The 26,256-nt window shown below is 53.5% G+C and overlaps 2 protein-coding genes across 7 annotated transcripts in view; one reads left to right on the top strand and one right to left on the bottom strand.

The window, feature by feature from the left end:
* The window catches only part of CLSTN1 (calsyntenin 1), a 103,174-nt gene extending 85,306 nt beyond the window's left edge, over nt 1-17,868 (top strand). For 4 of the 6 annotated variants that reach the window (XM_017957007.2, XM_017957006.2, XM_031664261.1 and 1 more), the window contains 12 exons: nt 412-660; nt 1,048-1,169; nt 5,652-5,814; nt 9,049-9,105; nt 10,535-10,692; nt 10,958-11,106; nt 11,399-11,625; nt 12,413-12,583; nt 13,008-13,153; nt 14,677-14,812; nt 15,185-15,369; nt 16,157-17,868. In XM_017957007.2, coding sequence (XP_017812496.2) covers nt 412-660; nt 1,048-1,169; nt 5,652-5,814; nt 9,049-9,105; nt 10,535-10,692; nt 10,958-11,106; nt 11,399-11,625; nt 12,413-12,583; nt 13,008-13,153; nt 14,677-14,812; nt 15,185-15,369; nt 16,157-16,351 — 1,958 coding nt within the window. In that variant the 3' untranslated portion in view covers nt 16,352-17,868. The remainder of the gene's footprint in view (nt 1-411; nt 661-1,047; nt 1,170-5,651; nt 5,815-9,048; nt 9,106-10,534; nt 10,693-10,957; nt 11,107-11,398; nt 11,626-12,412; nt 12,584-13,007; nt 13,154-14,676; nt 14,813-15,184; nt 15,370-16,156) is intronic. The other 2 variants (XM_017957012.2, XM_031664262.1) reach the window with 1 other exon arrangement.
* Nucleotides 17,869-19,379: 1,511 nt separating this feature from the next.
* The window catches only part of PIK3CD (phosphatidylinositol-4,5-bisphosphate 3-kinase catalytic subunit delta), a 60,102-nt gene continuing 53,225 nt past the window's right edge, over nt 19,380-26,256 (bottom strand). The window contains 14 exon segments of the mRNA XM_031664256.1: nt 19,380-20,268; nt 21,636-21,768; nt 22,151-22,296; nt 22,480-22,603; nt 23,282-23,449; nt 23,964-24,042; nt 24,214-24,326; nt 24,418-24,596; nt 24,710-24,809; nt 24,983-25,126; nt 25,322-25,350; nt 25,352-25,444; nt 25,865-26,032; nt 26,112-26,162. Of these exon segments, the coding sequence (XP_031520116.1) occupies nt 20,131-20,268; nt 21,636-21,768; nt 22,151-22,296; nt 22,480-22,603; nt 23,282-23,449; nt 23,964-24,042; nt 24,214-24,326; nt 24,418-24,596; nt 24,710-24,809; nt 24,983-25,126; nt 25,322-25,350; nt 25,352-25,444; nt 25,865-26,032; nt 26,112-26,162 (1,665 nt within the window). The 3' untranslated portion in view covers nt 19,380-20,130.

The raw sequence follows: 26,256 nt of genomic DNA, 5'->3' as shown, positions 1-26,256 counted from the left end.
GCCAAGTGTGGTGGCTCATGCCTGTAATCCCAGCACTTCGGGAGGCCGAGGTGGGCGGATCACGGGGTCAGGAGTTCAAGACCAGCCTGGTCAACATGGTGAAACTCCGGCTCTACTGAAAATGCAAAAATTAGCCAGGCGTAGTGGTGCGTGCCTGTAATCCCAGCTACTTGGGAGGCTGAGGCAGGAGAATCGCTTGAACCCTGGAGGTGGAGGATGCAGTGAACCAAGATTGCGCCACTGTACTCCAGCCTGGGTGACGGAGCAAGACTCTGTCTCGAAAGAAAAAAAAAAGAAAGTAAACTCGAACCAGCAGGTTGCCTAAGTGTAAGACAAGCATGTGCCTGGGGGCTTGAGGTGCACGGGACCTCTGGCTCCTCACGTGAGTTTCACTGAGCACTGTGGCTTCAGGTGCAGCCGCGGGCACTGCCGAGCTGCTGCCATCTCCAAGTGGCTCCCTGAACTGGACTGTGGGCCTCCCCACCGACAATGGCCACGACAGCGACCAGGTGTTTGAGTTCAATGGCACCCAGGCAGTGAGGATCCCGGATGGCATCGTGTCGGTCAACCCCAAAGAGCCATTCACCATCTCTGTGTGGATGAGACACGGGCCTTTTGGCAGGAAGAAGGAGACGATTCTTTGCAGTTCTGATAAAACAGGTAGGGTAATAGCTCTGCAAGCGATGCCGGGCCCCAGTGTCCAGTGGGGTGGATGCCGGCAGTGGACTCCCTCTCCTTTCCCAGGGCCCGATGCCAGGCCTGGTGCTCGTAGGCCATGTGCTGTGCTGTGTGCCTGGGGCACGTCCCCGAGGGCCGCGGCCTGGGCGTTTGGATATTTGCTGTTGTTGCTCAGTGGGGTCCATGGTGATCACAGGCTCCGCTTCTCAGGAAAGCCCGGGTGTATTTGTTTCTAAGCTCCGTCTTGGCTCAGCTGAAGAGTTCATTTATGCAGATGAAATTGTGTCTTCAAAATCCATTCAAGAAACAGCTTTTATTTCTCCTTTGGGTCTTTAGTTGGCAATTTACCCGTAGAAACTGCCTTTGCAGATATGAATCGGCACCACTACTCGCTCTACGTCCATGGGTGCCGGCTGATCTTCCTCCTCCGTCAGGATCCTTCTGAGGAGAAGAAATACAGACCTGCAGAATTCCACTGGAAGTTGAATCAGGTGAGTGAATTGAAAATGCACTATTAGGGTTGGGCAGGCTGCTCACGTCTATAATCCCAGCGCTTTGGGAGGCTGAGGCATGAGGATTGCTTGAGCCCAGGGGTTCGAGACCAGCCTGGGCAACATACTGAGATCCTGTCTCTACAGAAAAAACAACAACAAAAAAACCATGAAAATTAGCTGGGCATGGTGGCACACGCCTGTAGTCCCGGCTACTTGGGGAGCTGAGGTGGGAGGATTGATGGAGCCCAGGAGATCAAGGCTGTAATGAGCTGCGATTGTGCCACTGCACTCCAGCCTGGATGACAGAGTGAGACTCCGTCTCAAAAGAAAAGGAAAAACACTAATTATGATCTTCTAAGAGAGAGTAAGCAGGTATTGCAACCTTGCACATGACTGGCTGTGTATAGTCAGTGTATATTTATAATTTTATGATTTCTGTGTCTGTGGGTAATAGGGTAGCAAATTAAATCTGACAACTTTCCACTAAAAGCCTACATTTTTCCCATATATTTTATATATACAGTATTGCTATAAAAATTGTGTATTTTAATATTTGAAATACTGTTATTGAAATAAGCAGTGTTTGTTTAAAATTGGGATTGAAGCTGGGCATGGTGGCTCACGCCTGTAATCCCAGCACTTTGGGAGGCTGAGGCAAGTGGATCACCTGAGGGTCAGGAGTTCGAAACCAGCCTGACCAATATGGTGAAACCCTGTCTCTACTAAAAATACAAAAATTAGCTGGGCGTGGTGGCGTGTGCCTGTAATCCCAGCTACTTGGGAGGCTGAGACAGAATTGCTTGAACCTGGGAGGTGAAGGTTGCAGTGAGCCAAGATCGTGCCATTGTATTCCAGCCTGGGTGACAGAGCAAGACTCTATCTTAAAAAAATAAAAATAAAATAAATAAATACAATTGGGATTGAGATTCTTGTGTTTATTTATGCATCATTTAAAGCCTTGGCTCCTAAACTGTGCCAGGGAGCCCCAGGTGAATCAGCAGTTCTCGGCATCACAGGATATCTTAAATTTTCAAGGAACCAGCAATCTTGGCACCTTTCAGGTGCCACACAAACTGCTTCTTGAACTAGTTGACAGTTTTGACCTTAGGTAAAGTTACATTCCTTTTGATGATGTCATGCCTTTGCAAAGCTAATTTTCCTTTTTGGTGGTGGTGGTGGTGGGGTTTTTTTTTTTTGTTTTTTTTTGTTTGTTTGTTTGTTTTGTTGTGTTTTGTCTTTTTTGAGACGGAGTCTCGCTCTGTCGCCCAGGCTGGAGTGCAGCGGCCGGATCTCACCTCACTGCAAGCTCCGCCTCCCGGGTTCACGTCATTCTCCTGCCTCAGCCTCCCGAGTAGCTGGGACTACAGACGCCCGCCACCATGCCCGGCTACTTTTTTGTATTTTTTTAGTAGAGACGAGGTTTCACCTTGTTAGCCAGGATGGTCTCGATCTCCTGCCCTCGTGATCCGCCCGTCTCGGCCTCCCAAAGTGCTGGGATTACAGGCTTGAGCCACCGCGCCTGGCCTGTTTTTTTCTTTTTTTTAAGACAGAGTCTCACTCTGTCGAGTGCAGTGGGACGATCTTGGCTCACTGCAACCTTTGCTTCCTGGGTTCAAGCAGTTCTCCTGCCCAGCCTCCTGAGTAGCTGGGACTACAGGCACGTACCACCATGCCCTGCTAATTTTTGTATTTTTAGTAGAGACGAGGTTTCACCATATTGGCCAGGCTAGTCTTGAACTCCTGACCTCAAGTGATGCACCCACTTTAGCCTCCCAAAGTGCTGGGCATGAGCCACTGTGCCCAGCCGCAAAGCTAATTTTCTAGCAGTTGCTGTGATAAAAAGCAAATATCCTGTGAAAAACCCCACATGTTACAGGAAACGAGAGAGCACTGCAAAATGAGAAACCTCATTAAAATCAGAATAGATCATTTCTTCTTTTGAGGTAGAGTTGGGATGAGAAGGAAACCTTTGGCCTTATCATCATTTATTTGTCTTGTGGAGTTAGTGGGCAAAAGCTGACATATGTTATATGTGCCTGCTTATATGTTATGTGTTATGTGCCTGCTTATGTGTTATATGTTACTAAAATATAATATTGTCTAAAATAATCATAGGATAGATCAAAGTAAAAGAGAATACATGAGAAAGGAAAAAGTATATGATAGTGGAAAGATGAAGTGGGTGTCCAGTTGGTAGCATTCATCTCTTTTTTTTTTTTGAGACGGAGTTTCGCTGTTGTCGCCCAGGCTGGAGTGCATTGGCGCCATCTCAGCTCACTGCAAGCCTGCAAGCTCCGCCTCCTGGATTCAAGCGATTCTCCTGCCTCAGCCTCCTGAGTAGCTGGGATTACAGGCATGCGCCACCATACCCTGCTAATTTTTGTATTTTTAGTGGAGATGGGGTTTCTCCGTGTTGGTCAGGCTGGGTAGCATTCATCTCTTATTGGTGTATTTTTTTATTTATGTGAGTGATTATTTCTCAGAAACTATTATGATAATTATTTTCAAGAAACTAAAGAGGCCAGGCACAGTGGCTCAAGCCTGGAATCACAGCACTTTGAGAGGCTGAGACAGATGGATCACGAGGTCAGGAGATGGTGACCATTCTGGCTAACATGGTGAAACCCATCTTTACTAAAAATACAAAAAATTAGCCAGGCATGATGGCGGGTGCCTGTAGTCCCAGCTACTCGCGAGGCTGAGGCAGGAGAATGGTGTAAACCCGGGAGGTGGAGCTTGCAGTGAGCCAAGATCGTGCCACTGCACTCCAGCCTGGGCAAAAGAGTGAGACTCCATCTCAAAAAAAAAAGAGAAGAAACTAAAGAAAGGCTTTGTCCTGGAAAAATATTTTTCAACATAGGTAGACATTTTAGATACAGTTCTGTTATGGTAGCCATATTCTGTATGTATATATTTAGTATCTTCTAAGTATATACTGTTTAAAAACTGTATTATGGAAAATTTCAGACTTATATAAAAGCAGACAGATTAGTGTAAAGAATAGCCCTGTTTGCCCTTATACCTTCAACAACTGCCAACTCTTGGTCAATCTTCTTTCATTGTTACCCCTATTCGCTGCTGAAAATTTTTATTATGCCCTCAAATATTACTTAATAATTTTCAAGAAATCCCAAATAGAGCATTTCATTCTTGTAGATGCCTGTATGTCATTATGTATCTCTGATAGACTAGCAAAATCACAGCACTCTTTCACATTAAAAAAAAAAACAGTTGGCCGGGCGCGGTGGCTCAAGCCTGTAATCCCAGCACTTTGGGAGGCCGAGACGGGTGGATCACGAGGTCAGGAGATCGAGACCATCCTGGCTAACACGGTGAAACCCCGTCTCTACTAAGAAATACAAAAAAACTAGCCGGGCGAGGTGGCGGGCGCCTGTAGCCCCAGCTACTCGGGAGGCTGAGGCCGGAGAATGGCGTGAACCCGGGAGGCGGAGCTTGCAGTGAGCTGAGATCCGGCCACGGCACTCTAGCCTGGGCTACAGAGCCAGACTCCGTCTCAAAAAAAAAAAAAAAAAAAAAGTAAAATTGCTAATATGATCAAATAGTCAATGTTCAAATTTCAAGTAGCCTTATAAATGTTTTTGTTTTTACAATTTGTTTGAGTTACGACCCAGATAAGGGGCCCGCCACTGCAGCTGGCTGATGCGGTTTCACACGCTCATTCATCACGGGATGGGAACACAGTTTGATTTGGGGTGCCCTTGGAGCTGATGTTCATATTTATTGAGATCATCAACTTTGAGTTGGAAAATAAAATACATGTACTGTGGTATGCCTTATTCTGAGATTAAAGGCACTTTTTTTTTTTAGGGGGGAGATAGAGTCTTGCTCTGTCACCAGGCTGGATTGCAGTGGCGCAATCTCAGCTCACTGTAACCTTTGTCTCCCAGGTTCAAGCAATTCTTGTGCCTCAGCCTCCTGAGTAGCTGGGTCTACAGGCGTGCACCACCACACCTGGCTAATTTTTGTAATTTCGGTAGAGACGGGTTTTCGCTGTTGGCCAGGCTGGTCTCAAACTCCTGACCTCAAGTGATCTTGCCTTGGCTTCCCAAAGTGCTGGGATTACAGGCGTGAACCACTGCGCCTGGCCTAAAAGCACTTTTTATTTTTATTCAGAAAAGGAATGGCCAGTGGCAAACTAACTCAACCCTTTAAAGGGTGGGTATCCAGCTTGCCCATACAGGAACTTCCTGGTGCTATGCTATTGGCAGAGCAGAACTGGGCAGCTCCCCGCTTGGGCTGTGTCCTGTGGTTGTGAGCAATGCATGCCACGTAGTTTAGAGATGGCCTAGAGAGGCTGGACTTCTTTTGGTGAGATGTATTTGCAGGTATTTTGTGGTTAGATTTTCTTCATCCTTTTCCTTCTAGGAAGACCCTTGTTTTGGGTGACTTGGTTTCCATGGGCATTGTTGAGAAGGAAAGTGGACATCTCACCACCCCCGCTTCCCTTTGTCTCTGTAGGTCTGTGATGAGGAATGGCACCACTACGTCCTCAATGTGGAATTCCCCAGCGTGACTCTCTATGTGGATGGCACGTCCCACGAGCCCTTCTCTGTGACTGAGGATTACCCGCTCCATCCATCCAAGATAGAAACTCAGCTCGTGGTGGGGGCTTGCTGGCAAGGTAACTGTCATTACCCCCAGCCCTCGACTCGAGAATTAAGTTGTACCTCTTTACTAGGTTGGTGGCAGCAGGCTGTGGTCAGCGTCTTACAGCCTTACCTTCGTGTCCTGGATCTCTTCCTTCCATTTCCTGTGTACATCCTATTTGGGGACATTGCCGATGCCCCACTCTAGCTAGTGTAGCTCCATCTGTGGGTGCTCCATAAAGGTGATAGGACTGACCACACCGTCACCTTTCCCGGAAACCCAGGAGGGAGCGTTGCACAGAGGGAGAGTGTAGTCGGGGGAACTGTTTTATAAATTAATCCGTCTGTTGAAAGGCTCACAAGGACAAAGAGGCAACAGCAAGAGTCAGGCAGAGAAATAAAGGACACAGAAGTAGAAGCATGCCTTGGACCTGGAGGACTCTTCCAGAGTGTTTATCACTTGGTGACCTGGTAGGAGGGCTGCGAGGGCTCTGTTCACCCTCAGCAAGGGCCAATGGGGGAGGGTTCCATCGAAGTCTGCTGAGAGGGGACACGATAACCACCAGAGCACCAGTGCTTGTTACTTGTACTTACCAAGTGGCAGGCTGTGTGCCAACTCCTTTATACACGTCATCTCACCTAAACCTTAAAATCCCTTTTTTAGAGCTGAAGAAACTCAGGCCTAGAGACGCAACAAGCCAAGCGTCACCCAGCTGGTTAATCAGGAGCTAGGGTTTTGAATTTTTTTACTTTGAAAAGCCTGTGGGTCAGGCGTGGTGTCTCACGCCTATAATGCCAGCACTTTGGGAGACCGAGGCGGGCTGATCCCTTGAGGTCAGAAGTTCGAGACCGGCCTGGCCAACATGGTGAAACCCTGTCTCTACTAAATATACAAAAGTTAGCCAGGCATGGTGGCGTGTGCCTGTGATCCCAGCTACTCAGGAGGCTCAGGCAGGAGAATCAGTTGAACCGGGAGGCAGAGGCTGCATGAGCCAAGAATGCCCCATTACACTCCAGCCTGAGCAACAGAGTGAGACCCTATCTCAAAAGAAAAAGAAAAACCTCTGTATTCCGGTCCCACGCTCAGACCCACCAGATCAGTGTTTTTATTATTGTTGTTATTTTTAATTTTTTATAAACATGGGGTCTCACTGTGTTGCCCAGGCTGATCTCAAACTCCTAGGCTCAAGAGATCTTCCCACCTCAGACTCCTAAAGTACTGGGGTTACAGGTGTGAGCCACCGTGCCCGTCTCAGACCTGGGGTTTTAAGCCGTTTTTTGTGCCATGGAGCCCTTGGGTGGTCTGGCAAGGCGGATAGATCCCTTCTTACTAATCTACAAAATAAATGTCTAGGATTTCAGGGCAATCAGTTCAACTGAAACATCGTTATTAACATCCTGAAATACCACATTTGTGAAACAGTAACACCGGTGGGACTTTATGTTAACAAATGAAGAACCAGCTTTAGCAGCACGTCCAACAGTGGTGTAAGTTCCAAGTTGTGAGGGCTGTGTGAGGATCCCGGTGGCAGCTGCAACAGCTGTGGCCTGATACGCAAATATCAGTGCCTTCTGTTGGTGACAAAGTTGCAGTCATTGCTAACACTGCTGTGATGTATAGCCTACATTTATAACCAAAGGAAATGCTGAATTTCAGAAGTTAGTGGAAATAAGCATGTAGTTTTTCCTATCCAAGTTCATGGAACCCACCCCAGAGGTTCGTGATTGCCACTTTGACCCTTGCACTGGACTCTGTGCTGTGTCATTTCAAGATGTCATCATCATCAATTACTTTTTGATTTTTTTTTTTCTCCCTGTGGAAATATTGTACCTCGAGTAAGGTTAGAAATTTATGGAAGATAGCTGGGCGCAGTGGCTCACACCTGTAATCCCAGCACTTTGGGAGACAGAGGCAGGCGGATCATTCGAGATCAGGAGTTCGAGACCAGCCTGGCCAACACGGCAAAACCCTGTCCTTAGTAAAAATACAAAAATTAGCCAGGCGTGGTGGCGTGCGCCTGTAATCCCAGTTACTTGGGAGACAGGAGAATCACTTGAACCTGGGAGGCGGAGGTTTCTGTGAGCCAAGATCATACCACTGCACTCCAGCCTGGGCAACAGAGTGAGACTCTGTCTCAAAACAAACAAACAAAAGCCCCACAGATTCTTTAAAACTCAGTTAACAGGAGAGAGGATCTCCTTTTCTTTTTTTTCGGTGGATTCTGCCACTTTTGCTACACCTTTGCCGTGGAGAGCTTGGGCTGTGGGCAGCAGCTTCATTCCCTTCTACCAGCGTGTTGTAGGGGAATCTTGGTGTGTGTGGAGGTTGCACAGTCCTATGACTCACATGGGCTTCACCTGGATACAACTCTAGCCTTGCCCCTCGACGCGTCCCCACACAGCCGCAGCCCAAAAGGGGCCCCAGCACACCATAGAGGGGAGGGCTACAGGGCTGCAGGGCTTGAGGAGCAGCCTTTCTCCTACAACATGACCTGGAGAGTGCTGGTTCTGTGCTCAGCCGCCACATGTGGGCCTTTCTGGTAGGTCGTTATAGTCAGGACACTGGATCCAGGAGCTGGAGGAGCTGAAGGTGGTTAGGGTCCCCAGGTCCACAGTAGGCTATGCTTCCCAAGGTGGGTTCCTTAGCCTCTGCATCTCCCTCTCATTCAGAAAAAGTGATTGAAAATGTCGTCTTTCCTCTATCACCCAAAGGTTAACCGCTAGACAGCTGTACACTTGTTTGGAGCTTCCAAAATATACGGACTTCCGCATGTTTACTTTGTACCAGGCTTTGGACACGTGTGTGCTATGCCGTTTTGCCTGCACAGTGTCTTCCCTATTAGGAAAAGAGGTGCTGTGGATCCGGAACTTGGTGTTATTTATATCGGGAACAGCGCTGCAGCCCAGGCTCACCCTCTGTGGAGTGTCCTACTTCATAGCGCGGATTGGGGAGGGGAACGAATTCTGTGTGTGTACTTTCATTCATCTTATTTTGAATCTAACGTATGTTTTGGCAAGGAGGATGTGGGAAGGTGGAATAAAAGAAGAAAACAAAAGAAGCCTGGGGTTGGGGGTGGTAAATGTCACGTCTGGGAAAAGGTGATCCAGTACAAGCTTGCATCCAGATGGGTACATCCCAGAGCGGGATCACAGAGGAATTTTCTCTTCTTGGTTTGTACTTGGTTGCCTCAAACCTGGTTTTCAAGGTCTGGTTTGAAGACCCTAACCTCTTGGTCCTTTTCTATTGTCTTTGTCTTGCTTTTCCACAGAGTTTTCAGGAGTTGAAAATGACAATGAAACTGAGCCTGTGACTGTGGCCTCTGCAGGTTGCTGGATTTTTTCCTTACATTCACTATTGTGTTTCATTTAAAGATGAGATACTGATTCATTCCACGTGTAGCATGAAATGCCCCAGTTGCATTTTGGTCCCGGACACCATCTGAGCCGCTTCCCTGCATTGCGCTTCCCCATTGCTTCTTGGAGTTCCCTTTTCTGCCCATTCTGACCCCAGCTGGAGTGAGGACAAATGACATCTCAGGCAGTGCACGCATGGGACTTTTCCCCCCATCCAGTTTGACCCTGACCCCACTGCATGAGGCTCCCTGCTTTTTCAGTCTCACAGGCAGGGTTTGGGAGGCCGCCTCGTGACTGTCATGCGGCTGAACCACGAGACAGGAAAAGACTTGTTTGTAGATATTCTGTCCTGGTTGGCAGTAAATTTTAAATTGACTTTTTGTTTGTTTGTTTGTTTGTTTTTGAGACGGAGTCTTGCTCTGTTGTCCAGGGTGTAGTGGCGCGATCTTGGCTCACTGCAACCTCTGCCTCCTGGGTGCAAGCAATTCTCCTGTCTCAGCCTCCCGAGTAGCTGGGACTACAGGCGTGCACCACCATGCCTAGCTAATTTTTGTATTTTTAGTAGAGATGAGGTTTCGCCAGGCTGGTCTCGAACTCCTGACCTCAGGTGATCCACCCACCTCAGCCTCCCAAAGTGCTGGGATTACAGGCATGGGCGTTTCTTAGAAGCCTCAATTCCTAGTGATGATTTACAGTGCCTGATTTCCTTACCAGAATGAGACACATTGCTGAAAATGTGTCCCTTTTCCTTCTTCAGTTTAAGAACAAGGTTTAGTGTAACCTGTTTTTGGCTCTTTGTTGTCATCTATCAAGGGCCATTTTCTGGGTTTTGGTTTTCCTTGTAACATCTGCACTTCTCAGCAGTCCTCAGGAGGAGGCAGGAAGGATGGGACTCAATACCATAGCATCCTTGAAATAGGCCGTTCTGTACAGGGAGTATTTTAAGCCTCCCTGTTATCCTCCCTGCCTCGCTTGTGTGGGTTCATTCCCCAGGGCGTGCCAGGTAGAGAAAACAGCCACGTGGAACCCAGCCACCTGAGAAGGCAGTGGCTGGAGAGGCTGGCGGCGTAGGAAGTGTCACCACACACCCTGGTGATGAGAACAGGGTAGGCCACCTTACTGGGGAGTGGCCAGAGGTGTGGGGACCCTCAGGGAACCTCTTGGCTTCAGGTGAGGCGCCCCCAACTCTCCCTTTCTCCAGGCCATGTGCATGATCATAAACGGTTTAATTTCTTCATTGCGCTTCCATGTAGATTGCAAGGCTAACAGGACTTGGTATGAACTAACCCGCATGTCCATCCACCGAGCTGCCAGCACCGGTAACACCATCTTGAGTGAGAAGTGAGTTGGGTGATGCCGAGCTGCATGCCTGACTCTTCCGCCTTTTCTCCCGACCCGAAGGTGGTGACCTGCACATGACCCAGTATTTCCGAGGCAATCTGGCTGGCTTAACTCTCCGTTCCGGGAAACTCGCAGATAAGAAGGTGATCGATTGTCTGTATACCTGCAAGGAGGGGCTGGACCTGCAGGTCCCGGAAGACAGTGGCAGAGGCGTGCAGGTAACATGGAGTGCTCCACTGCACAGCACCCATGGGCCCCGGAGGCTGCAGCCCCAGAGGCTGGTGGGATGAGGGAGTCATCTGTGATTGATCCGTTTACTGTTGGGTTAAAGAGTTGTGTTTGCTGGACTTAAACGAGCTTTTCTTTTTCAAGTCAGCAATTGCAATCGACCCCAGGCCAGTCCCCTTCGTAGAGGCATCCGTGGTTTCAGCTCCTGCAGTTACCGCCTTATTCCCCTTCTCTGTGTGTCTGATGTGATTTCAGATCCAAGCACACCCCAGTCAGTTGGTATTGACCTTGGAGGGAGAAGACATCGGGGAATTGGATAAGGCCATGCAGCACATCTCATACCTGAACTCCCGGCAGTTCCCCACGCCCGGAATTCGCAGACTGAAAATCACCAGCACAATCAAGTACGTCCTGATTTTCAACAGTAGGCCTGTTTCGCCCAATAACACTTGTATATTTAGGTTTTTAAGACAGCCTAACCCCTTCTGTAGGGAAAGGTGAGCCGTTGTGTGTTACCAGAAAGTGCGGGGGAGAGATCTGAGTGACATTTATGCATCATGTTTGCAAGTGTGTTCCTGGAGTGGCCCCAGCAGGTGTTAGTAGGGGCCTGTGTATCCCACCTCCATGTGCCTTTGCACAGGTGGGCTCCAAGATCGGCTCCCAAAGCCCTGACCCTTTCCCATTTCTTGCTGGCAGGTGTTTTAACGAGGCCACCTGCATTTCGGTCCCCCCGGTAGATGGCTACGTGATGGTTTTACAGCCCGAGGAGCCCAAGATCAGCCTGAGCGGCGTCCACCATTTTGCCCGAGCAGCTTCTGAATTTGAAAGCTCAGAGGGGGTGTTCCTTTTTCCCGAGCTTCGCATCATCAGCACCATCACGAGAGAAGTGGAGCCTGAAGGGGACGGGGCTGAGGACCCCACAGGTAACGTGCTCTGTGGGGCGCGGCCTGCCTTGCCTCGGCCGGAAGCCCTGCTGTGGCGGTGTATTTGCAGGGCTCTTTGTCTTTGTGGGATCTGGGGAGGTTTTAATGTTTTGTTGGTGTTCTCTCGGGTTGCTTCTGGAATCTGACCCGTGAGCTAGAGCTCAGGGTGATCTCTGGAATCCCATCTGGAGGAGTCTTGCATCTTTTCCTGGTCGCTCTCAGGCTTTGAGATGTGGCTTGAGGTTGAGGGGGTTGAGGGCACTTGCGGGAGACCCTGCTTGTGCCTGCCAAGCTGGTCAGCCCATGGGGGCACAATGTCCCCACAATTTTTACTCGGGACACATGAAACTCCCCCATTTCTTTTTCTTTCTTTTTTTTTTTCTTTTCTTTTTTTGAGTTGGAGGCTCGCTCTGTCACCTGGGCTGGAGTGCAGTGATGCGATCTTGGCTCACTGCAACCTCCACCTCCTGGGTTCAAGTGATTCTCCTGCCTCAGCCTCCCAAGTAGCTGGGATTACAGGGACCCACCAAGACGCCCGGTTAATTTTTGTATTTTTAGTAGAGACGGGGTTTCACCCTGTTGGCCATGCTGGTCTCAAACTCCTAACCTCAGGTGATCCACCCGCCTCGGCCTCCCAAAGTGCTGGGATTACACGTCTGGCCATTTCTTGAAAGCAACTCACGCTTCTGTCATGTAGGTTTGGGGTGAGCCGGCAGGGCATCGAGTGTGCCCCACCACGCTGGGCCCCACTGCCCCTGCTATATTTCTGGTTGGGCCTCTTTTGCAGTTCAAGAATCACTGGTGTCTGAGGAGATCGTGCACGACCTGGATACGTGTGAGGTCACAGTGGAGGGAGAGGAGCTGAACCACGAGCAGGAGAGCCTAGAAGTGGACATGGCCCGCCTGCAGCAGAAGGGCATCGAAGTGAGCAGCTCTGAGCTGGGCATGACCTTCACAGGTAAGGGGAGCGTCGCAGCCATGCTGGTGAGCCAGGCCGCAACAGGGGACCTTGAGAGCTCTTGGCTGGCTGCCGCCTGCCATCTGAGAATGTTGAGTTATCTTAGAGGGAGATGGGGAAGGAGCACGGTCACTGGGATCATTGTTGGCTGCATGCACACTCCTGTCTCCTGGACAGGAATCGGATGGGTAGCCACTACTCTCTAAAGGGGGAGGGTTGAGGCGTGGGATGGCACGTCCCCCGCAGAGGGAAGAATGCCCCTGTGCACACTGCATTTATTCCCATGGCTGGAAGGCCAACTTGTGTGACCCCTTGGCCTAGCTAACCCGGTGTCTGATTGAGCCTGCCTGTGCTGACGGCTGCAGCCCTGCCCATGCTCCTGCCCGAAGCCACCCAGCAATCTTCCCCCTTTCCACCCCCGCAGGTGTGGACACCATGGCCAGCTACGAGGAGGTTTTGCACCTCCTGCGCTATCGGAACTGGCACGCCAGGTCCTTGCTTGACCGGAAGTTTAAGCTCATCTGCTCGGAGCTGAATGGCCGCTACATCAGCAACGAATTTAAGGTGGAGGTGAGTACGGGGCTCCCACAGAGCAGGGCCAATAGCAGCAGTGAGTGAGTGCTCTGATTCGCAGCCCTGATGTTCACAACTGCCAGCCCTTAGAGCATTCACGGTGGCAGCTGTACAGGCTCATTCTAAGGGGTTGCCTTTCCAGCCTGGGGCCTGCTGCAGGTTACACCTGGGCTTGTTGGAGTGACAGGTTATGTTTGGGGTGGGGGGTGCTCCCCTTTCCCCTGCTGCCTCAGCCTGAATTGTAGCCAAAGGAACCTTGGAGGGAGGTGACAAAGAGCAAGTGGCAGTTAATGCCTCTGGGGCTTCTTGAGATTTCCCATGAGAGAAACAGGAGGATGCTGTTTGATTGATTGATTGATTGATTGATTGATTGATTGATTGAGACGAGTTCTCACTATGTTGCCCAGGCTGGTCTTGTCCTCACTGGGCTCAAGCAATCCACCTGCCTTGGCCTCCCAAAGTGCTAGGATTACAGGCATGAGCCACTGTGGCCAGCCAAGGACGCTGTTTTAGAAAGAGCAGCTCCTAGGGAACCAAAAGTTCTTTGCATCTGTGCCAGGTGACTGGCCCTTCTGTGAATGAAGTTGAGTCTTCGGCCCAGGTTGAGAGGGGCTCATGCAGGGACCCGCACGGGCAGGACCAGTACTGCTGAGGCTGGTGATGGTGACTCACAGGCCACACTGAGTAGAGGGCAGCTCATCCTGCTCTGAGGTCATCTACAGACCTATCCAGCAGCTGCTTCATTGCTCAGGCCCTCTGTGGCCTGGAGAAAATTGACCCAAAGTTACTCTTAGCAATGGAACATCTCACCACGAACTCAAGAGCAGAATGCTAAATTCGGTGCTGCAGAACCGACGCCTGTTTTGTTTGAGCCAAAGGGGAACAGATTTGAAAGGAAATCAGTGGTAGTGATTGGCGCTGTCTGTCACACGACTGTGGTTTGAGGAAGAAAGGTCTGCGCCAGTGTTTCCCAAACGACCCAGGGGGAGGGCCGTCGGCTTGTTTTTCTGCTCTTGTTTTGAGCATAATCTTTTATAAAATGCAAGAAAAATGGATTGCGGCCAGGTGCGTGGGCTTGTCTGTAGTCCCAGCTACCTGAGAGGCTGAAGAGGGGGGATTACTTGAGCACAGAAGTTCCAGGCTGCAGTGAGTCGTGATCATGTCTGTGAACAGCTCCTGTGCTCCAGCCTGGGCAGCACAGCAAGACCCAGTCTCAACAAATAATAATAATAATTAGAAAAGTGATACATTTCTGGAACGTCTGACAATACTAGATTGTTACAGCAGTTTCTAAGTGCTTAGTACTCTCTTTTGTTTGGTTGGTTTTTATTTTTCTGTTTCTGTTTTTTAAGTGCTTACTCTTGATTTTTTTTTTTTTGGTCTGTCTTTTTCCCGTAGCTCCATTTGCCCCCAGCTGCAGTCCTGGAGTGGCACTGGTCATGCCAGCTGCGTGACTCCACTGTCACCTCTTGGACAGGCTCAGGATGTCTCCAGCGTTCCTTTCTCTTTCTCTGCTGTAGGTGAATGTAATCCACACGGCCAACCCCGTGGAACACGCCAACCACATGGCTGCCCAGCCACAGTTCGTGCACCCGGAACACCGCTCCTTTGTTGACCTGTCAGGCCACAACCTGGCCAACCCCCACCCATTTGCAGGTAGGACAAGGGGAGGGAGACCAAGCGGAGATGCTCCATGCCGTCCGCCCTGCCCCCACCCCACCGTGGGCACAGCCTCCTGCTCAGCATGACTGCCGGTCAGTCCCTGTCCCAGTTATTCCCCGTCACACACAAGAAAACGAAAGCCCTCAGAGGGCAGATGATGTCACCCGCAGCCATAGAGCAGGATGTGGCCGAGCCAGATTCGAGGCCCATGCTGAGCTTTTCGTGGTATTTCCTCCTGGCCTCTGGGTTCAGATGAAGCATGCCGTCCAGACCGTTTTGACCGGGCACAGCCGAGGTGGTCAAGGGCACGGTGGCCCTCTGGGCTGAGTGACCTCACTCACGCCTCGCCCCCTCATTCTCCCACAGTCGTCCCCAGCACTGCGACCGTTGTGATTGTGGTGTGCGTCAGCTTCCTGGTGTTCATGATCATCCTGGGGGTGTTTCGGATCCGTGCCGCACATCAGCGGACCATGCGGGATCAGGACACCGGGAAGGAGAACGAGATGGACTGGGACGACTCCGCCTTGACCATCACTGTCAACCCCATGGAGGTAGGAGTGGGCAGGCGACCTCCAAGACTGAGAGGCAATGCGGGCCAGGGCCTCCGAGAAGCCAGTATGGCGCGGCTCCTTCGGGTTCACACGCTTTCCATCGCATCATCTGTTCAGCAAGCCTGGGGCTTAGGTGTCTTCATGGGTAAACCGAGGCTCAGAGAGGCCTTATTCAAGGCTGTGCTGCCTACTAAGTGTGGAGATGAGCCGTGCCAGGGCTGGGCGCTCTTGGCCATGGGACTCCTGAGAGAATTCTCTGGTGGGGTAGCCGAGGTGCTGTCCCCAGCTGCTTTGTATGTGGGTGACTCCATGGGTACTGACTGGAGCTTTGTTTTCCCTTCACTTCTTTTTTGTTGTTGTTGCTGAGATGGAGTCTCGCTGTGTCGCCCAGGCTGGAGTGCAGTGGCGCCATCTCTGCTCACTGCAAGCTCTGCCTCCCAGGTTCACACCATTCTCCGGCCTCAGCCTTCCAAGTAGCTGGGACTACAGGCGCCCGCCACCATGCCTGGCTAATTTTTTGTATTTTTAGTAGAGATGGGGTTTCACCGTGTTAGTCAGGATGGTCTCGATCTCCTGACCTCGTGATCCGCCCACCTCAGCCTCCCAAAGTGTGGAGTTACAGGCGTGAGCCACCGCGCCTGGCCTTCCCTTCACTTCTGGCTACTCTCGCTGGGGAGGGAGACGCTGGGGCAAGTTCTCCTTCCTCTGTGGCTGTGGAGAGGAGAATGCCGGGTGACAGGGCTGTGGGCAGGGCCGGACTCACGTGGCCGTCACTTCTCCTTGCCAGACCTACGAGGACCAGCATAGCAGTGAGGAGGAGGAGGAGGAGGAGGAAGAGGAGAGCGAGGACGGCGAGGAAGAAGATGACATCACCAGCGCAGAGTCGGAGAGCAGCGAGGAGGAGGAGGGGGAGCAGGGTGACCCCCAGAACGCGACCCGGCAGCAGCAGCTGGAGTGGGATGACTCCACCCTCAGCTACTGACCCGCGCCCCCGGCCATCTTGGTTTCTGCTTCCAAAGACTCTGCTGCCATCTGTTCTCCCAGTCCCAAGGGTCCACGATGTACAAAGTCATTTCAGCCAGTAGGTGTGCAGACCCCTCCCCGCCACGATCGTCGCCGTGCTTGGTGTGTAGGACCCTAGGCTCCCGCCTGCCCTCTGCCTGGTCGCTCTCTTCAGTCCCACGAGGAGCCGACACGTCCTCTCTGGCCGCCATCCGGCTCGCACAGGGGCCTCGCAGCGCCTCAGGCCCTGCATTTGTGTCTGGAGTCTCCCCCGCCCCGGGGAGAGGACGCTGGCCCCTCGCACTCCAGAAAAGCCATGCCAGCTGGACTCGTTGACAAAGGGTAAAACATGCTCACTCCCACCCGGTAATCATTTTTTTCTTTTTTAAAAAAAGTTTTTATTTTTTCCAAACTAGTGCATGTATAAATAATGGCAGGATGGGGGGGTACTGTGTAGATGATTAACTGACTTTTTAATATTTTGTAAATAAATCGGATTCCTTGTGTCCTTTGTGCTAGTGTAACCCGGGACTGGAATGTAAAGTGAAGTTCAGAGCTCTGAGCACGGGCTCTTCCCACCGGGCCCTCCCTCCCTCGACGCCGAAGGGAGAGGCCCAGCCCCGTCCCAGCCCCGTCCCAGCCCCTGCTCAGGTCTGAGTGTGGCCGGGAGTCAGGGTCACAGGCCTTTAGCTGTGCTGCTCAAGAGACCGGACCAGGGCCGCCCTTCGGCAGCTACAAGTAGCCGGGCCTCACCTTTGGGATTTGACCTAATTTGGCGTGGGGTGCAGGGGTGCGGGGTCACTGGCCCCTTTTCCACACTCCGACAGCAGCTCCCTGTGCAGTGGCCTGGTCTCACCGTGTGCAGCCTTGTGGTTTATGCTTAGATGTGCATTTCCCTGCTGGTAAAAGGAGAAACTGACAGGTGTCCTGCAGACCGGCTGACCACTCCCTTCGGAGAAGGCAGGAGGCCTGAGTGATCTGTACTCAGAACGTCCAGCAGAGACCCATGGCCTGAAGGCAAAGTGCTGGAATTTTCCACAACAGCCTGTTCTCTCCTCTCCTCCTCCCCAGAGCCCCCGCCCCCGTGGGATGCCTCCTGCCATCAGGGGGGTTGAAATCCCTCTCCCCCCAGGAGCCCTGCTGCTGTGTTCAGTGGTAGGGCAAAAGGAGAGAAAACAGTCATGGTCTAAAAACCCACATAGCACTTTGCTCTTAGTTACATGTAAACTTTTAGATTTCTAAAACGGGTGGGCAATCATTCTGAATACTGTTCTGTGACCCTGACTGCTGGTTCTGAGGACACTGGTGGCTGTGCTGTGTGTGGCCATCCTCCATGTCCTGTCCCTGTAGCTGCTCCGTTTAGACAGCGGACAGACGCTCACGCCCAGGGGATGTCCTCATGCTGTCACTGCGCGGTTTCCCTTCGCAGATGTGTATATTGATGATTGACAGGTCAGAAAGTGTATCTGCTACAATAAAGTTCTGGTTCTAACTCCAGCCGGAGCAGGGTTTGTCTTCTCTCCTGTTTTGGTTTTAAACCTGCACTCCCTTGTTTCTTTTTGAGCCGAGAACATAAGAACATAAAAAGACTTGTTCTTTCTTTTCATCTGCCTTTACTTCTCATTTCAAGGTTTCACAGAGTGCTGGTCTCAACCCACATCAGTGATACTGAACTTGCCTTCCCCAGACAGAAACATGAAATGACTTAAAAAAATAGAAAATATTCTTCTCGCCAGGCACACAAGACTGTACACCCAAACCAGAAACGCTGTGGCTGTGCAAAGTGTGCTCCCACGCCCGCGCACACAGGCGCACTTAAATAAATAACACGCGCACGCACGGCTTTCCCCATTTCAAAAAGGCAGATGGTCTGGTGAGTTTCAGCACTTGCTAGGAACAGGCGTGTGGCCAGGAAGGTGCCCCGCGGGTAGCACTGGCTGCTGATGGACCCCTGGTGGATCAGAACAGAGCTGGCACCTGAGCCGCTGAGCAGGCGGCTACTTCTGGCTCTGTTGAGTTTTGGAAGACCTTTGAGAGATCAACAGTATCACCGGGTAGGTCCTGAGTCCACGGCTGATACGTTAGGGTCACCTGGGGGCTGCTAAAAGCCCATAGTCCTAGCCCCATCTGCAGAGTTGGCTTCTGAAGGCTGGGAGAAGCCCTGGAACCTGCATTTCTTTTTTTTTTTTTTTTTTTTTTTTGAGACGGAGTCTCGCTCTGTCACCCAGGCTGGAGTACAGTGGCCGGATCTCAGCTCACTGCAAGCTCCACCTCCCGGGTTCACGCCATTCTCCTGTCTCAGCCTCCCGAGTAGCTGGGACTACAGGCGCCTGCCACCTCGCCCGGCTAAGTTTTTGTATTTTTAGTAGAGACGGGGTTTCACTGTGTTAGCCAGGATGGTCTCGATCTCCTGACCTCGTGATCCGCCCGTCTCGGCCTCCCAAAGTGCTGGGATTACAGGCTTGAGCCACCGCGCCCGGCCTTGGAACCTGCATTTCTAAAGCTGTTCAAATCCAGGTCTTTGGAGGCTTAAGACTAAGCCTGCACCATTTCAAACTAAGTACAGTCAAAGAGAAAGATCCCAGCATGCGTCCTCGCTCTCACACTTCTGCTACCTGAGCACTCTCACAGCAGGTTCCCAAAAGAGATCTGGCCTCATCCTTTTGTTAAAACCTGCTTTGAGAGGTGGCTTAGATAATGGCAGAGTGGGCTGGGCACGGCGTCATGCCTGTAATGCCAGCACTTTGGGAGGCTGAGGTGGGTGGATCACCTGGAGGTCAGGAGTTCGAGACCAGCCTGGCCAACATGGTGAAACCCTGTCTCTACTAAAAATACAAAAATTAGCTGGCTATGGTGGTGGACGCCTGTAACCCCAGCTACTCAGGAGGCTGAGTACCCGGGAGGCTCAGAACCCGGGAGGTGGAGGTTACAGTGAGCCACGATTGCACCACTGTGCTCCAGCCTGGGCAACTGAGACCTCATCTCAAAAAAAAAAAAAAAAAAAAAAATTGAGATAACGGCGGAGTATTCGCCTCTGACCCACCTTCGCCTTCGTGTGTGACCAGGGTGAGCTACACGAGGCCCAGATCTCTTTAACACGCCCTGAGGACCAGCGCAGATTCTCCTTTATGGGGCTGGGCCTGATCTCCCCAGTCGTAGAGGTGTGGTGAGTCATCTATTGTTTTCTTACCTGCAAACAAAATCACTTTACAGCAGAGAGAGGTGAGGGAATTCTCGTACCCAAGACCCACTTGAAAAGTGGAGAGCAAACATCCCTGAATCTAGAGGGTACCCCAGGCACCTTGGGGAGCTGCCAGAACTCAGTCTAGGGAGGACACACAGGGCGGGTTGCACAAGGATCAGGGCGTCCTGTCGGACAGTAGGCACCAGGTGACCGCCAGGCGCCAGGACCCAGGCAGTCTGGCGGGAGGCCTGGGAAGGTGGTGACCCCAGGAGGAGAAGAGTCTTCGCTGGGCCCAGATCCACCAGCTGGAAGACTTGGGGTGACAGTCCTCAGCCGAGAGCCAGGTGCAGCCTCGAGGGGCCCAGCACCGCTGCTGCACAAAGGAGGCATTTCCGTTTATGGCTGTTTAGCTCCTTAGACATTTCAAGTCATAAATAAATAACCAGTGTAAACAAAAGGCAGCTGTGTAAGTTCTTTTTGCAGTTCAGGCTCTTCAGCCCCTTTAGGACAACCAACGTGCCTGGTCCCCACGGCCCGTGGCTGCCTCCTCTCGGGCCCAGGGCTGGGAGATGCCGCTACTGCCTGTTGTCCTTGGACACGTTGTGGGCCAGCCAGTTCACTTTGGTTTTCCAGCTCTCACGGAGGGCTTCATTAAACTTCACTCGGAAGTGCTTCAGCGCCTCCTCCTCTGTTTTCCCCAGTGCCAGGGAGTCCTGCGAACAAATCACAGCGGTGTCCGCGTTAAGGGGACCCGGACCTTGCTCTGGGATGCGGCCCTCTCTGGGGACTTCAGAGTCACTGCATGAAGGGGTTAGCAGAGAGCCCCCGGCATCCCAGGAAAAGCTCTCTATTCCGATCCCGCCCTCAAATGAAGGTACCAAAGACGTCTTGGCCCCAGAGCCCCTAGTTCCCAGGTTGACACCGTGCCCAGCCCACTCTGCCATTATCTAAGCCACCTCTGAAAGCAGGTTTTTATATATATATATATATATATATATATATATATAGTTTTTTTTTTTGGAGACAGTCTTACTCTGTCGCCCAGGCTGGAGTGCAGTGGCATGATCTCGGCTCACTGCAACTTCTGCCTCCCAGGTTCAAGTGATTCTTCTGCCTCAGCCTCCTGAGTAGCTGGGATTAGAGGTGCCTGCTACCACACCTGGCTAACTTTTCTATTTTTAGTAGAGACAGGGTTTCACCATGTTGGTCAGGCTGATATCGAACTCCTGACCTCATGATCCACCTGCCTTGGCCTCCCAAAGTGCTGGGGTTACAGGTGTGCACCACCATGCCCGGCTAATTTTGTATTTTTAGTAGAGACGGGGTTTCTCCATATTGGTCAGGCTGGTCTCGAACTCCCGACCTCAGGTGATCCACCCACCTTGGCCTCCCAAAGTGCTGGGATTACAGGCGTGAGCCACTGCGCCCGGCCGAAAAATATCTTTTAGAAGGCAGAGGGGCCGGGCGCGGTGGCTCAAGCCTGTAATCCCAGCACTTTGGGAGGCCGAGACGGGCGGATCACGAGGTCAGGAGATCGAGACCATCCTGGCTAACACGGTGAAACCCCGTCTCTACTAAAAATACAAGAAAATTAGCCGGGCGAGGTGGTGGGCGCCTGTAGTCCCAGCTACTTGGGAGGCTGAGGCAGGAGAATGGCGTGAACCCGGGGGGGCGGAGCTTGCAGTGAGCCAAGATCGCGCCACTGCACTCCAGCCTGGGGCACAGAGCAAGACTCCGTCTCAAAAAAAAAAAAAAAAAAAAAGAAGGCAGAGGGAGCCAGATCTCACGTGGCCCAGTGGATACCTGAAAGCCCCACAGCCCCTGAGCACAGTGGCCCAACCCGGAGAGGTCACTACACATCTGCCACTAGGTGGAACCATGCCCAGGTGGCTCAACTCTGCTCCAGCCACTTTCCCCTCCACCGCCCACCAACCCTACTGCTGGGTCCTGGGACGGCATAAGGCACACAGAGCTCAGTGCCCTTTGGGGCCTACTGCACTCAGGGCCCTCCTAGGTCGAATTGCTCGGGGGCAGGCCTTGGAAGGCCATTGGCGACAGAAGACTCCTGCCTGCCACATACCTTGAGGTACTGGATGTCTTTGGAGCAGCTGAGCTCAGGCAGGCCTGCCGCCCGCATCAGGGCAAAGAGGTGGAGGAAGAGAAGCCCGTGGCGCCGCAGGATGGTGTAGGCCCTTTCACAGTAGCCCCGGAACCTGCAGGTGGGGGGCACAGGAGGTGAGGCTCTGGGTCCTCCCAGCCACAGGCCAGAGGGCCGCTCTGCATTCAACCAGCCCCTTCCCTGAAGGCACCTGCCCTTGCCCTGGAAATGGGTGGACACAAGGCCCCCAGTTCTTCTAACTGACCCCCGTGCCCCAGCCAGCCTCCTGCTATACGACCCACAAACCTGCCCACATTGCCCAAAAGGGGCACTGCAGGGCAGAGCAGGGGCATGTTTCAAACCCATCACCAGCTGGGGTGAGGGGCCAAGTTTGGGGCTGAGAGCTGAGCCCCATCCTGCACCCTGCCTGGGAACCTCTGCCCTGTTCCCTGGGGCCCCACACTGAGGGGCATCTGGTGGGGCTCAGGCACTCTTACCTTTCAAATTTCTCACTGTTATTAGTCTTCCCCTGCTGAATCACATGGACAAAGTCATAGGTGAGGATGAATGGGACACGCTCACGGTTGATTCCAAACTTGGTCTTGAAATTCCCCAGAAAGTGGCCAAAATCAATGTGGAACAGCTGAGGGGAGAGGAGAGGAGGGGGAGGATTGAGAAGGTGTCAGAGTGGAGAGAATCCAGGGGAGACAGGAAGCCAGCAGGGCTGGGGGACCCCTGCCACAGAGCTGTGTGCCGGGCAGAAGGGCCAGCAGGCTGGGGCCAGAAGCCAGGTCCCTGCAGCAGCTGCCAGCACCACCCCCTGTACCTGCCCACTCTCTCGGATCATGATGTTGTCGCTGTGCCGATCGCCGATGCCCAGCACGTATGTGGCCACACAGTAGCCAGCACAGGAGAGGGTGAACTCCTCAATGGCTCGATCCAGGGCCTCCCTGGGTGGGGAAGATTGAAAACCATGGCCACACCATTTTGCAGCTCCTCCTACCAAGAGGTGGGTTATTACTCCCTCTCCCCTTGAATCTGGCCCTGTGACTTGCTTTGACCAACAGAACATGGAGGACACAACGCCGGACGTCGCTTGCAGACGCTACTCCAGAGCCAAGGCCTGAAGACACCTGCAGATCTTGAACCCCACACCCTCAATACAGAGCCATGGAGGGAAGGTGAGGCTGCTAAATGAGGACACCACATGCAGAGAGGCATCACAGACAGCTGGCGCCAAGGCCCCAGGAATGAGACGCGTTATCTCAGACCCTGCTGGCCCAGTTAAGGCGCCAGATGAGAACAGCTGCAGAGTGATTATGCAGAACCAGCAGAAGGGCCGCCCAGCTGAGCCCAGCCCTAGACTGCAAATTTGTGAGCCAATCTTAAATGGCTGTTTTTTAAGGCCCTGCACTTTGGATGGTGTTGCATAGCAAGAGACACTGATACTTGGGGAACAGAGACCCGCCTCACCCCAACCCAGACACAGGCTGGTCCTCAACTGAGCCAAATAGCCACAGAGATGGTCTGAGGCCCCTCCCCGCTCCTTTGCTCTGACAGGCTAGGCCTCCCACTCCACACCTCTTGGAAAGAAGGTGTGGAGTCTCCTCCCTGGGCCTGAAACCCACCCTGGGTTCTTGGACTTCAGCCAGTTGAGCAGGGCATCCTTGTTGAAGGCGGCTGTGGCTGCCATGTTGCTCTTGTTGAGTTGGATGTTGGCAATGGTGTCCGAGCGGAGTACCACCTCAATGAGGCCTGTGCGGTCCCCGGTGGGGAGGCAGCCATAGGGGGTCATCCTAGGCAAGTGGGAAGAGGGGCAAATGGCATGGTCAAGGGCTGACCCTGAGGCCACTTGAGCCCCAGAAACTCATGGTGCCCCCAAAAGCCACAGAAGATGCTGTTGCCCACATTGCTAAAAAGCAGGGGAGCGATGCTGGCTCCTTGGAGACACCAGCACCAGCACCTCAGGTGCAGAAAGCACCATGGCTGAGCTCACGTTTGCTTGGAACAGAACCAGCCAGGGGCCTTGGGAGAAGATGCCACTGTTTCCCAAGATGGGCTGAGGGAGCCAGGGGCACCCGGGCAACTAAAGCAACAGAGCAGGGTACACACTAAGCCCCAGGAGTGGCCTTCATGCATACTGCTGCCCACCGCCTCCTGGCCTAGAGTTAAACTGCTCCCAGCTCTTCCTAGGACAGCCCTTTCCCCAGCTAAGATGGTCATGCCACCTTCGACAAGGACCCTTCCAGAGGCACAGACTCCCAGGCTAGGCACAGACACCGAGGGACGACCGCGGGTGGGGGCCCTCACCTCAGGTCCAGCCCCTCCTGCTTCCACAGGACGTCCATGAGCTGGATCATCTGCAGGGTCAGCATGTCCTGCCGGAGGTCTGCGCCGCCGGCCAGTGGGAGGAGAAGTATGAGCTTCTGGTAGGTTCTCTGCTTCCAGCCACACCCAAGCTCCTAAGTCCCAGGATTCTGTCTTCTCCACCCCGACTCTAGGAGCACCCCAGGACCCCCCAGGGCAGCACAGGCGGGGTGTGGGGAGGCCAGGCCCTCACCATCCCCGTTCTTAAAGATGATGCCCACGCTGCCGCTGCTGCCTGCCTCCTCGTTGCTGTACATGATCCACAGGGGCTTCATCTTGGAGTCCATGAAGGTGCACTGCTCCACGCTGCCGGGACAGAGAGCGGGCAGTCAGAGGGGGCTCCTCCGCCGGCCTCCCAGGGGTGGGAGGAGCCCTCATTAGTGGGGCTTGGGCTCACCAGACTTCAGCCAGCAGGGTGCTGGGGTCGAGTGGGGACTGCAGGTGGGAGAGGGCCTCTAGGTAGGCCTCCTGCCGCATGCACAAGTGCATCAGCTCCTTCGTCTGGGGCTTGGGGGTCTTCTGAGAGCTCAGCTTGACGAAGTCATTCAGCGCCTTCAGTTTGCTCAGTGCTTCCCCCTGGTGGGCAGATGGGAGAGTGGCAGTGGGCAGGTCCCAGCCTCCGCCCGGCCCTGGGGATTCTCAGAGGCTCAGGGCCGCCCCCTGCCCACCCCCAGGGCCCTGAGCCTCACCTGCTTCATCAGCACCTTCATGTGGTGGGTGCTGCCCCTGCAGTAGGCCTCCAAGATGAGGCCGAAGCGCAGGGCCACCGACGGCACATGCATCTCGGAGCTGGAAGGGGAAGGGAGGGCTGAGCCTCGCCAGGCAGGACCACGCAGCCCCTCCCGCCCAGCAGGACCTAGTGAGGCCAGGACACCCAGGCCTGCTGGAAACATCCCCCATGGCCTTCCGGGGAGACTCAGGGGCTGGGATTCCCACAGAACGGCTGGGGCGAGTCCCGCTACCGGAGGTGCCAGAAAAGGAAGTGGCCGATCTTGCGGTTGGCCAGGGCCCGGTCCAGCAGGAATTTGGTCAGCTCGCAGTCCAGGTAGGACTCGTACTTTAGCACCTGCACCAGCTGCAGCAAGTACTGGAACAGCTCATCGTCCCTGCAGGGAAGGAAGGCGCTGGGGCCTGGAGCTCCCTGACTCAGGACAGGAGGGAGCTCCCTCGGCAGCCAGAGGGAGGCCAGGCAGGAGGGAGCAAGCCCACGGGAAGGTTCAGGCCCCATCCAGAGCCCACGTCCTGGCAGCCAGGACACAGCTGCCCTCTGGAGAAGTGGGGAGTGCCCAGCTGGGACTCACGTCAGTTTCCGCAGCGACTTGATGGCAAAGGGAGCCTACGTGGCAATCAGGGAAGCTGAAGTCCAGCAGCTCCAGGGCGCTCAGGACAGGCAGCTCCGGCCAGGAGCACAGCAGGTAGAGCATCTGGGGGGAGCAGAGGCTGAGGTCAGGCTTCGGGGTGGCCGGGGTCAGGGTGGAGGTGGTTGGGGTCAGGATGATGGCCGGTCAGGGTCAGGGTGAGGGTTGGCGGGGTGCTGGGGTGAGGGGTTGGCGGGGAGTCAGGGTGAGGTTGGCTGGGGTCAGGTGAGGGTTAGCTGGGGTCAGGATGATGGCCCGGCCAGGGTCAGGAGTGAGGTTGGCCAGGAGTCAGGGTGAGGGTTGGCGGGGGTCAGGGTGGTTGGCGGGAGTTAGGATGATGGCCGGCCGGGGTCAGGGTGAGGGTTGGCGGGGTCAGGATGATGGCCGGCCGGGGTCAGGGTGAGGGTTGGCCAGGGTCAGGGTGGTGGGTAGCCAGATGCTGTGGTCTGCCCCCAGCTTCACCCTCAGGTGCCCCTCCCCACCCACCTGGGCCACATCCTCGTGCTTGTTCCACTTGGTGACCAGCAGCAGCCGGGCTAGCGCCTCCGGGAAGTGCTCCTGGACTTCGTGCCGCAGCTTCCACACCAGGTCCTTCTCATGCTCATACAGCTCCCCAGACCCCCGCCGCTCGAGGATTTCCCGCAGCTGCAGCTGCTGAGGGGTATAGGCAGGGGTGAGGGCTCTGGCTCCATGCCGGCTCCGTGCCCCCACCCCACACCCCCACCTCACTCACCTCCTCCTCGGTGACATGTACACACTCACTGTGCCGCCCCAGTTCCAAGATCTGCAACAAACAGCTGCACTCAGCGTCCCCCAGGGCCTGGACCAGCCCAGGCAGGACCCCCAGGCAGGGGGTCGCCACCCCCATCATCCTTGAG

Source organism: Papio anubis, chromosome 1 (genome assembly GCF_008728515.1).
Source record: "Papio anubis isolate 15944 chromosome 1, Panubis1.0, whole genome shotgun sequence".
NCBI classification, from domain to species: domain Eukaryota; kingdom Metazoa; phylum Chordata; class Mammalia; order Primates; family Cercopithecidae; genus Papio; species Papio anubis.
Note: the sequence above shows the minus strand (reverse complement) of the source record. Positions and strands in the feature narration are given on the sequence as shown.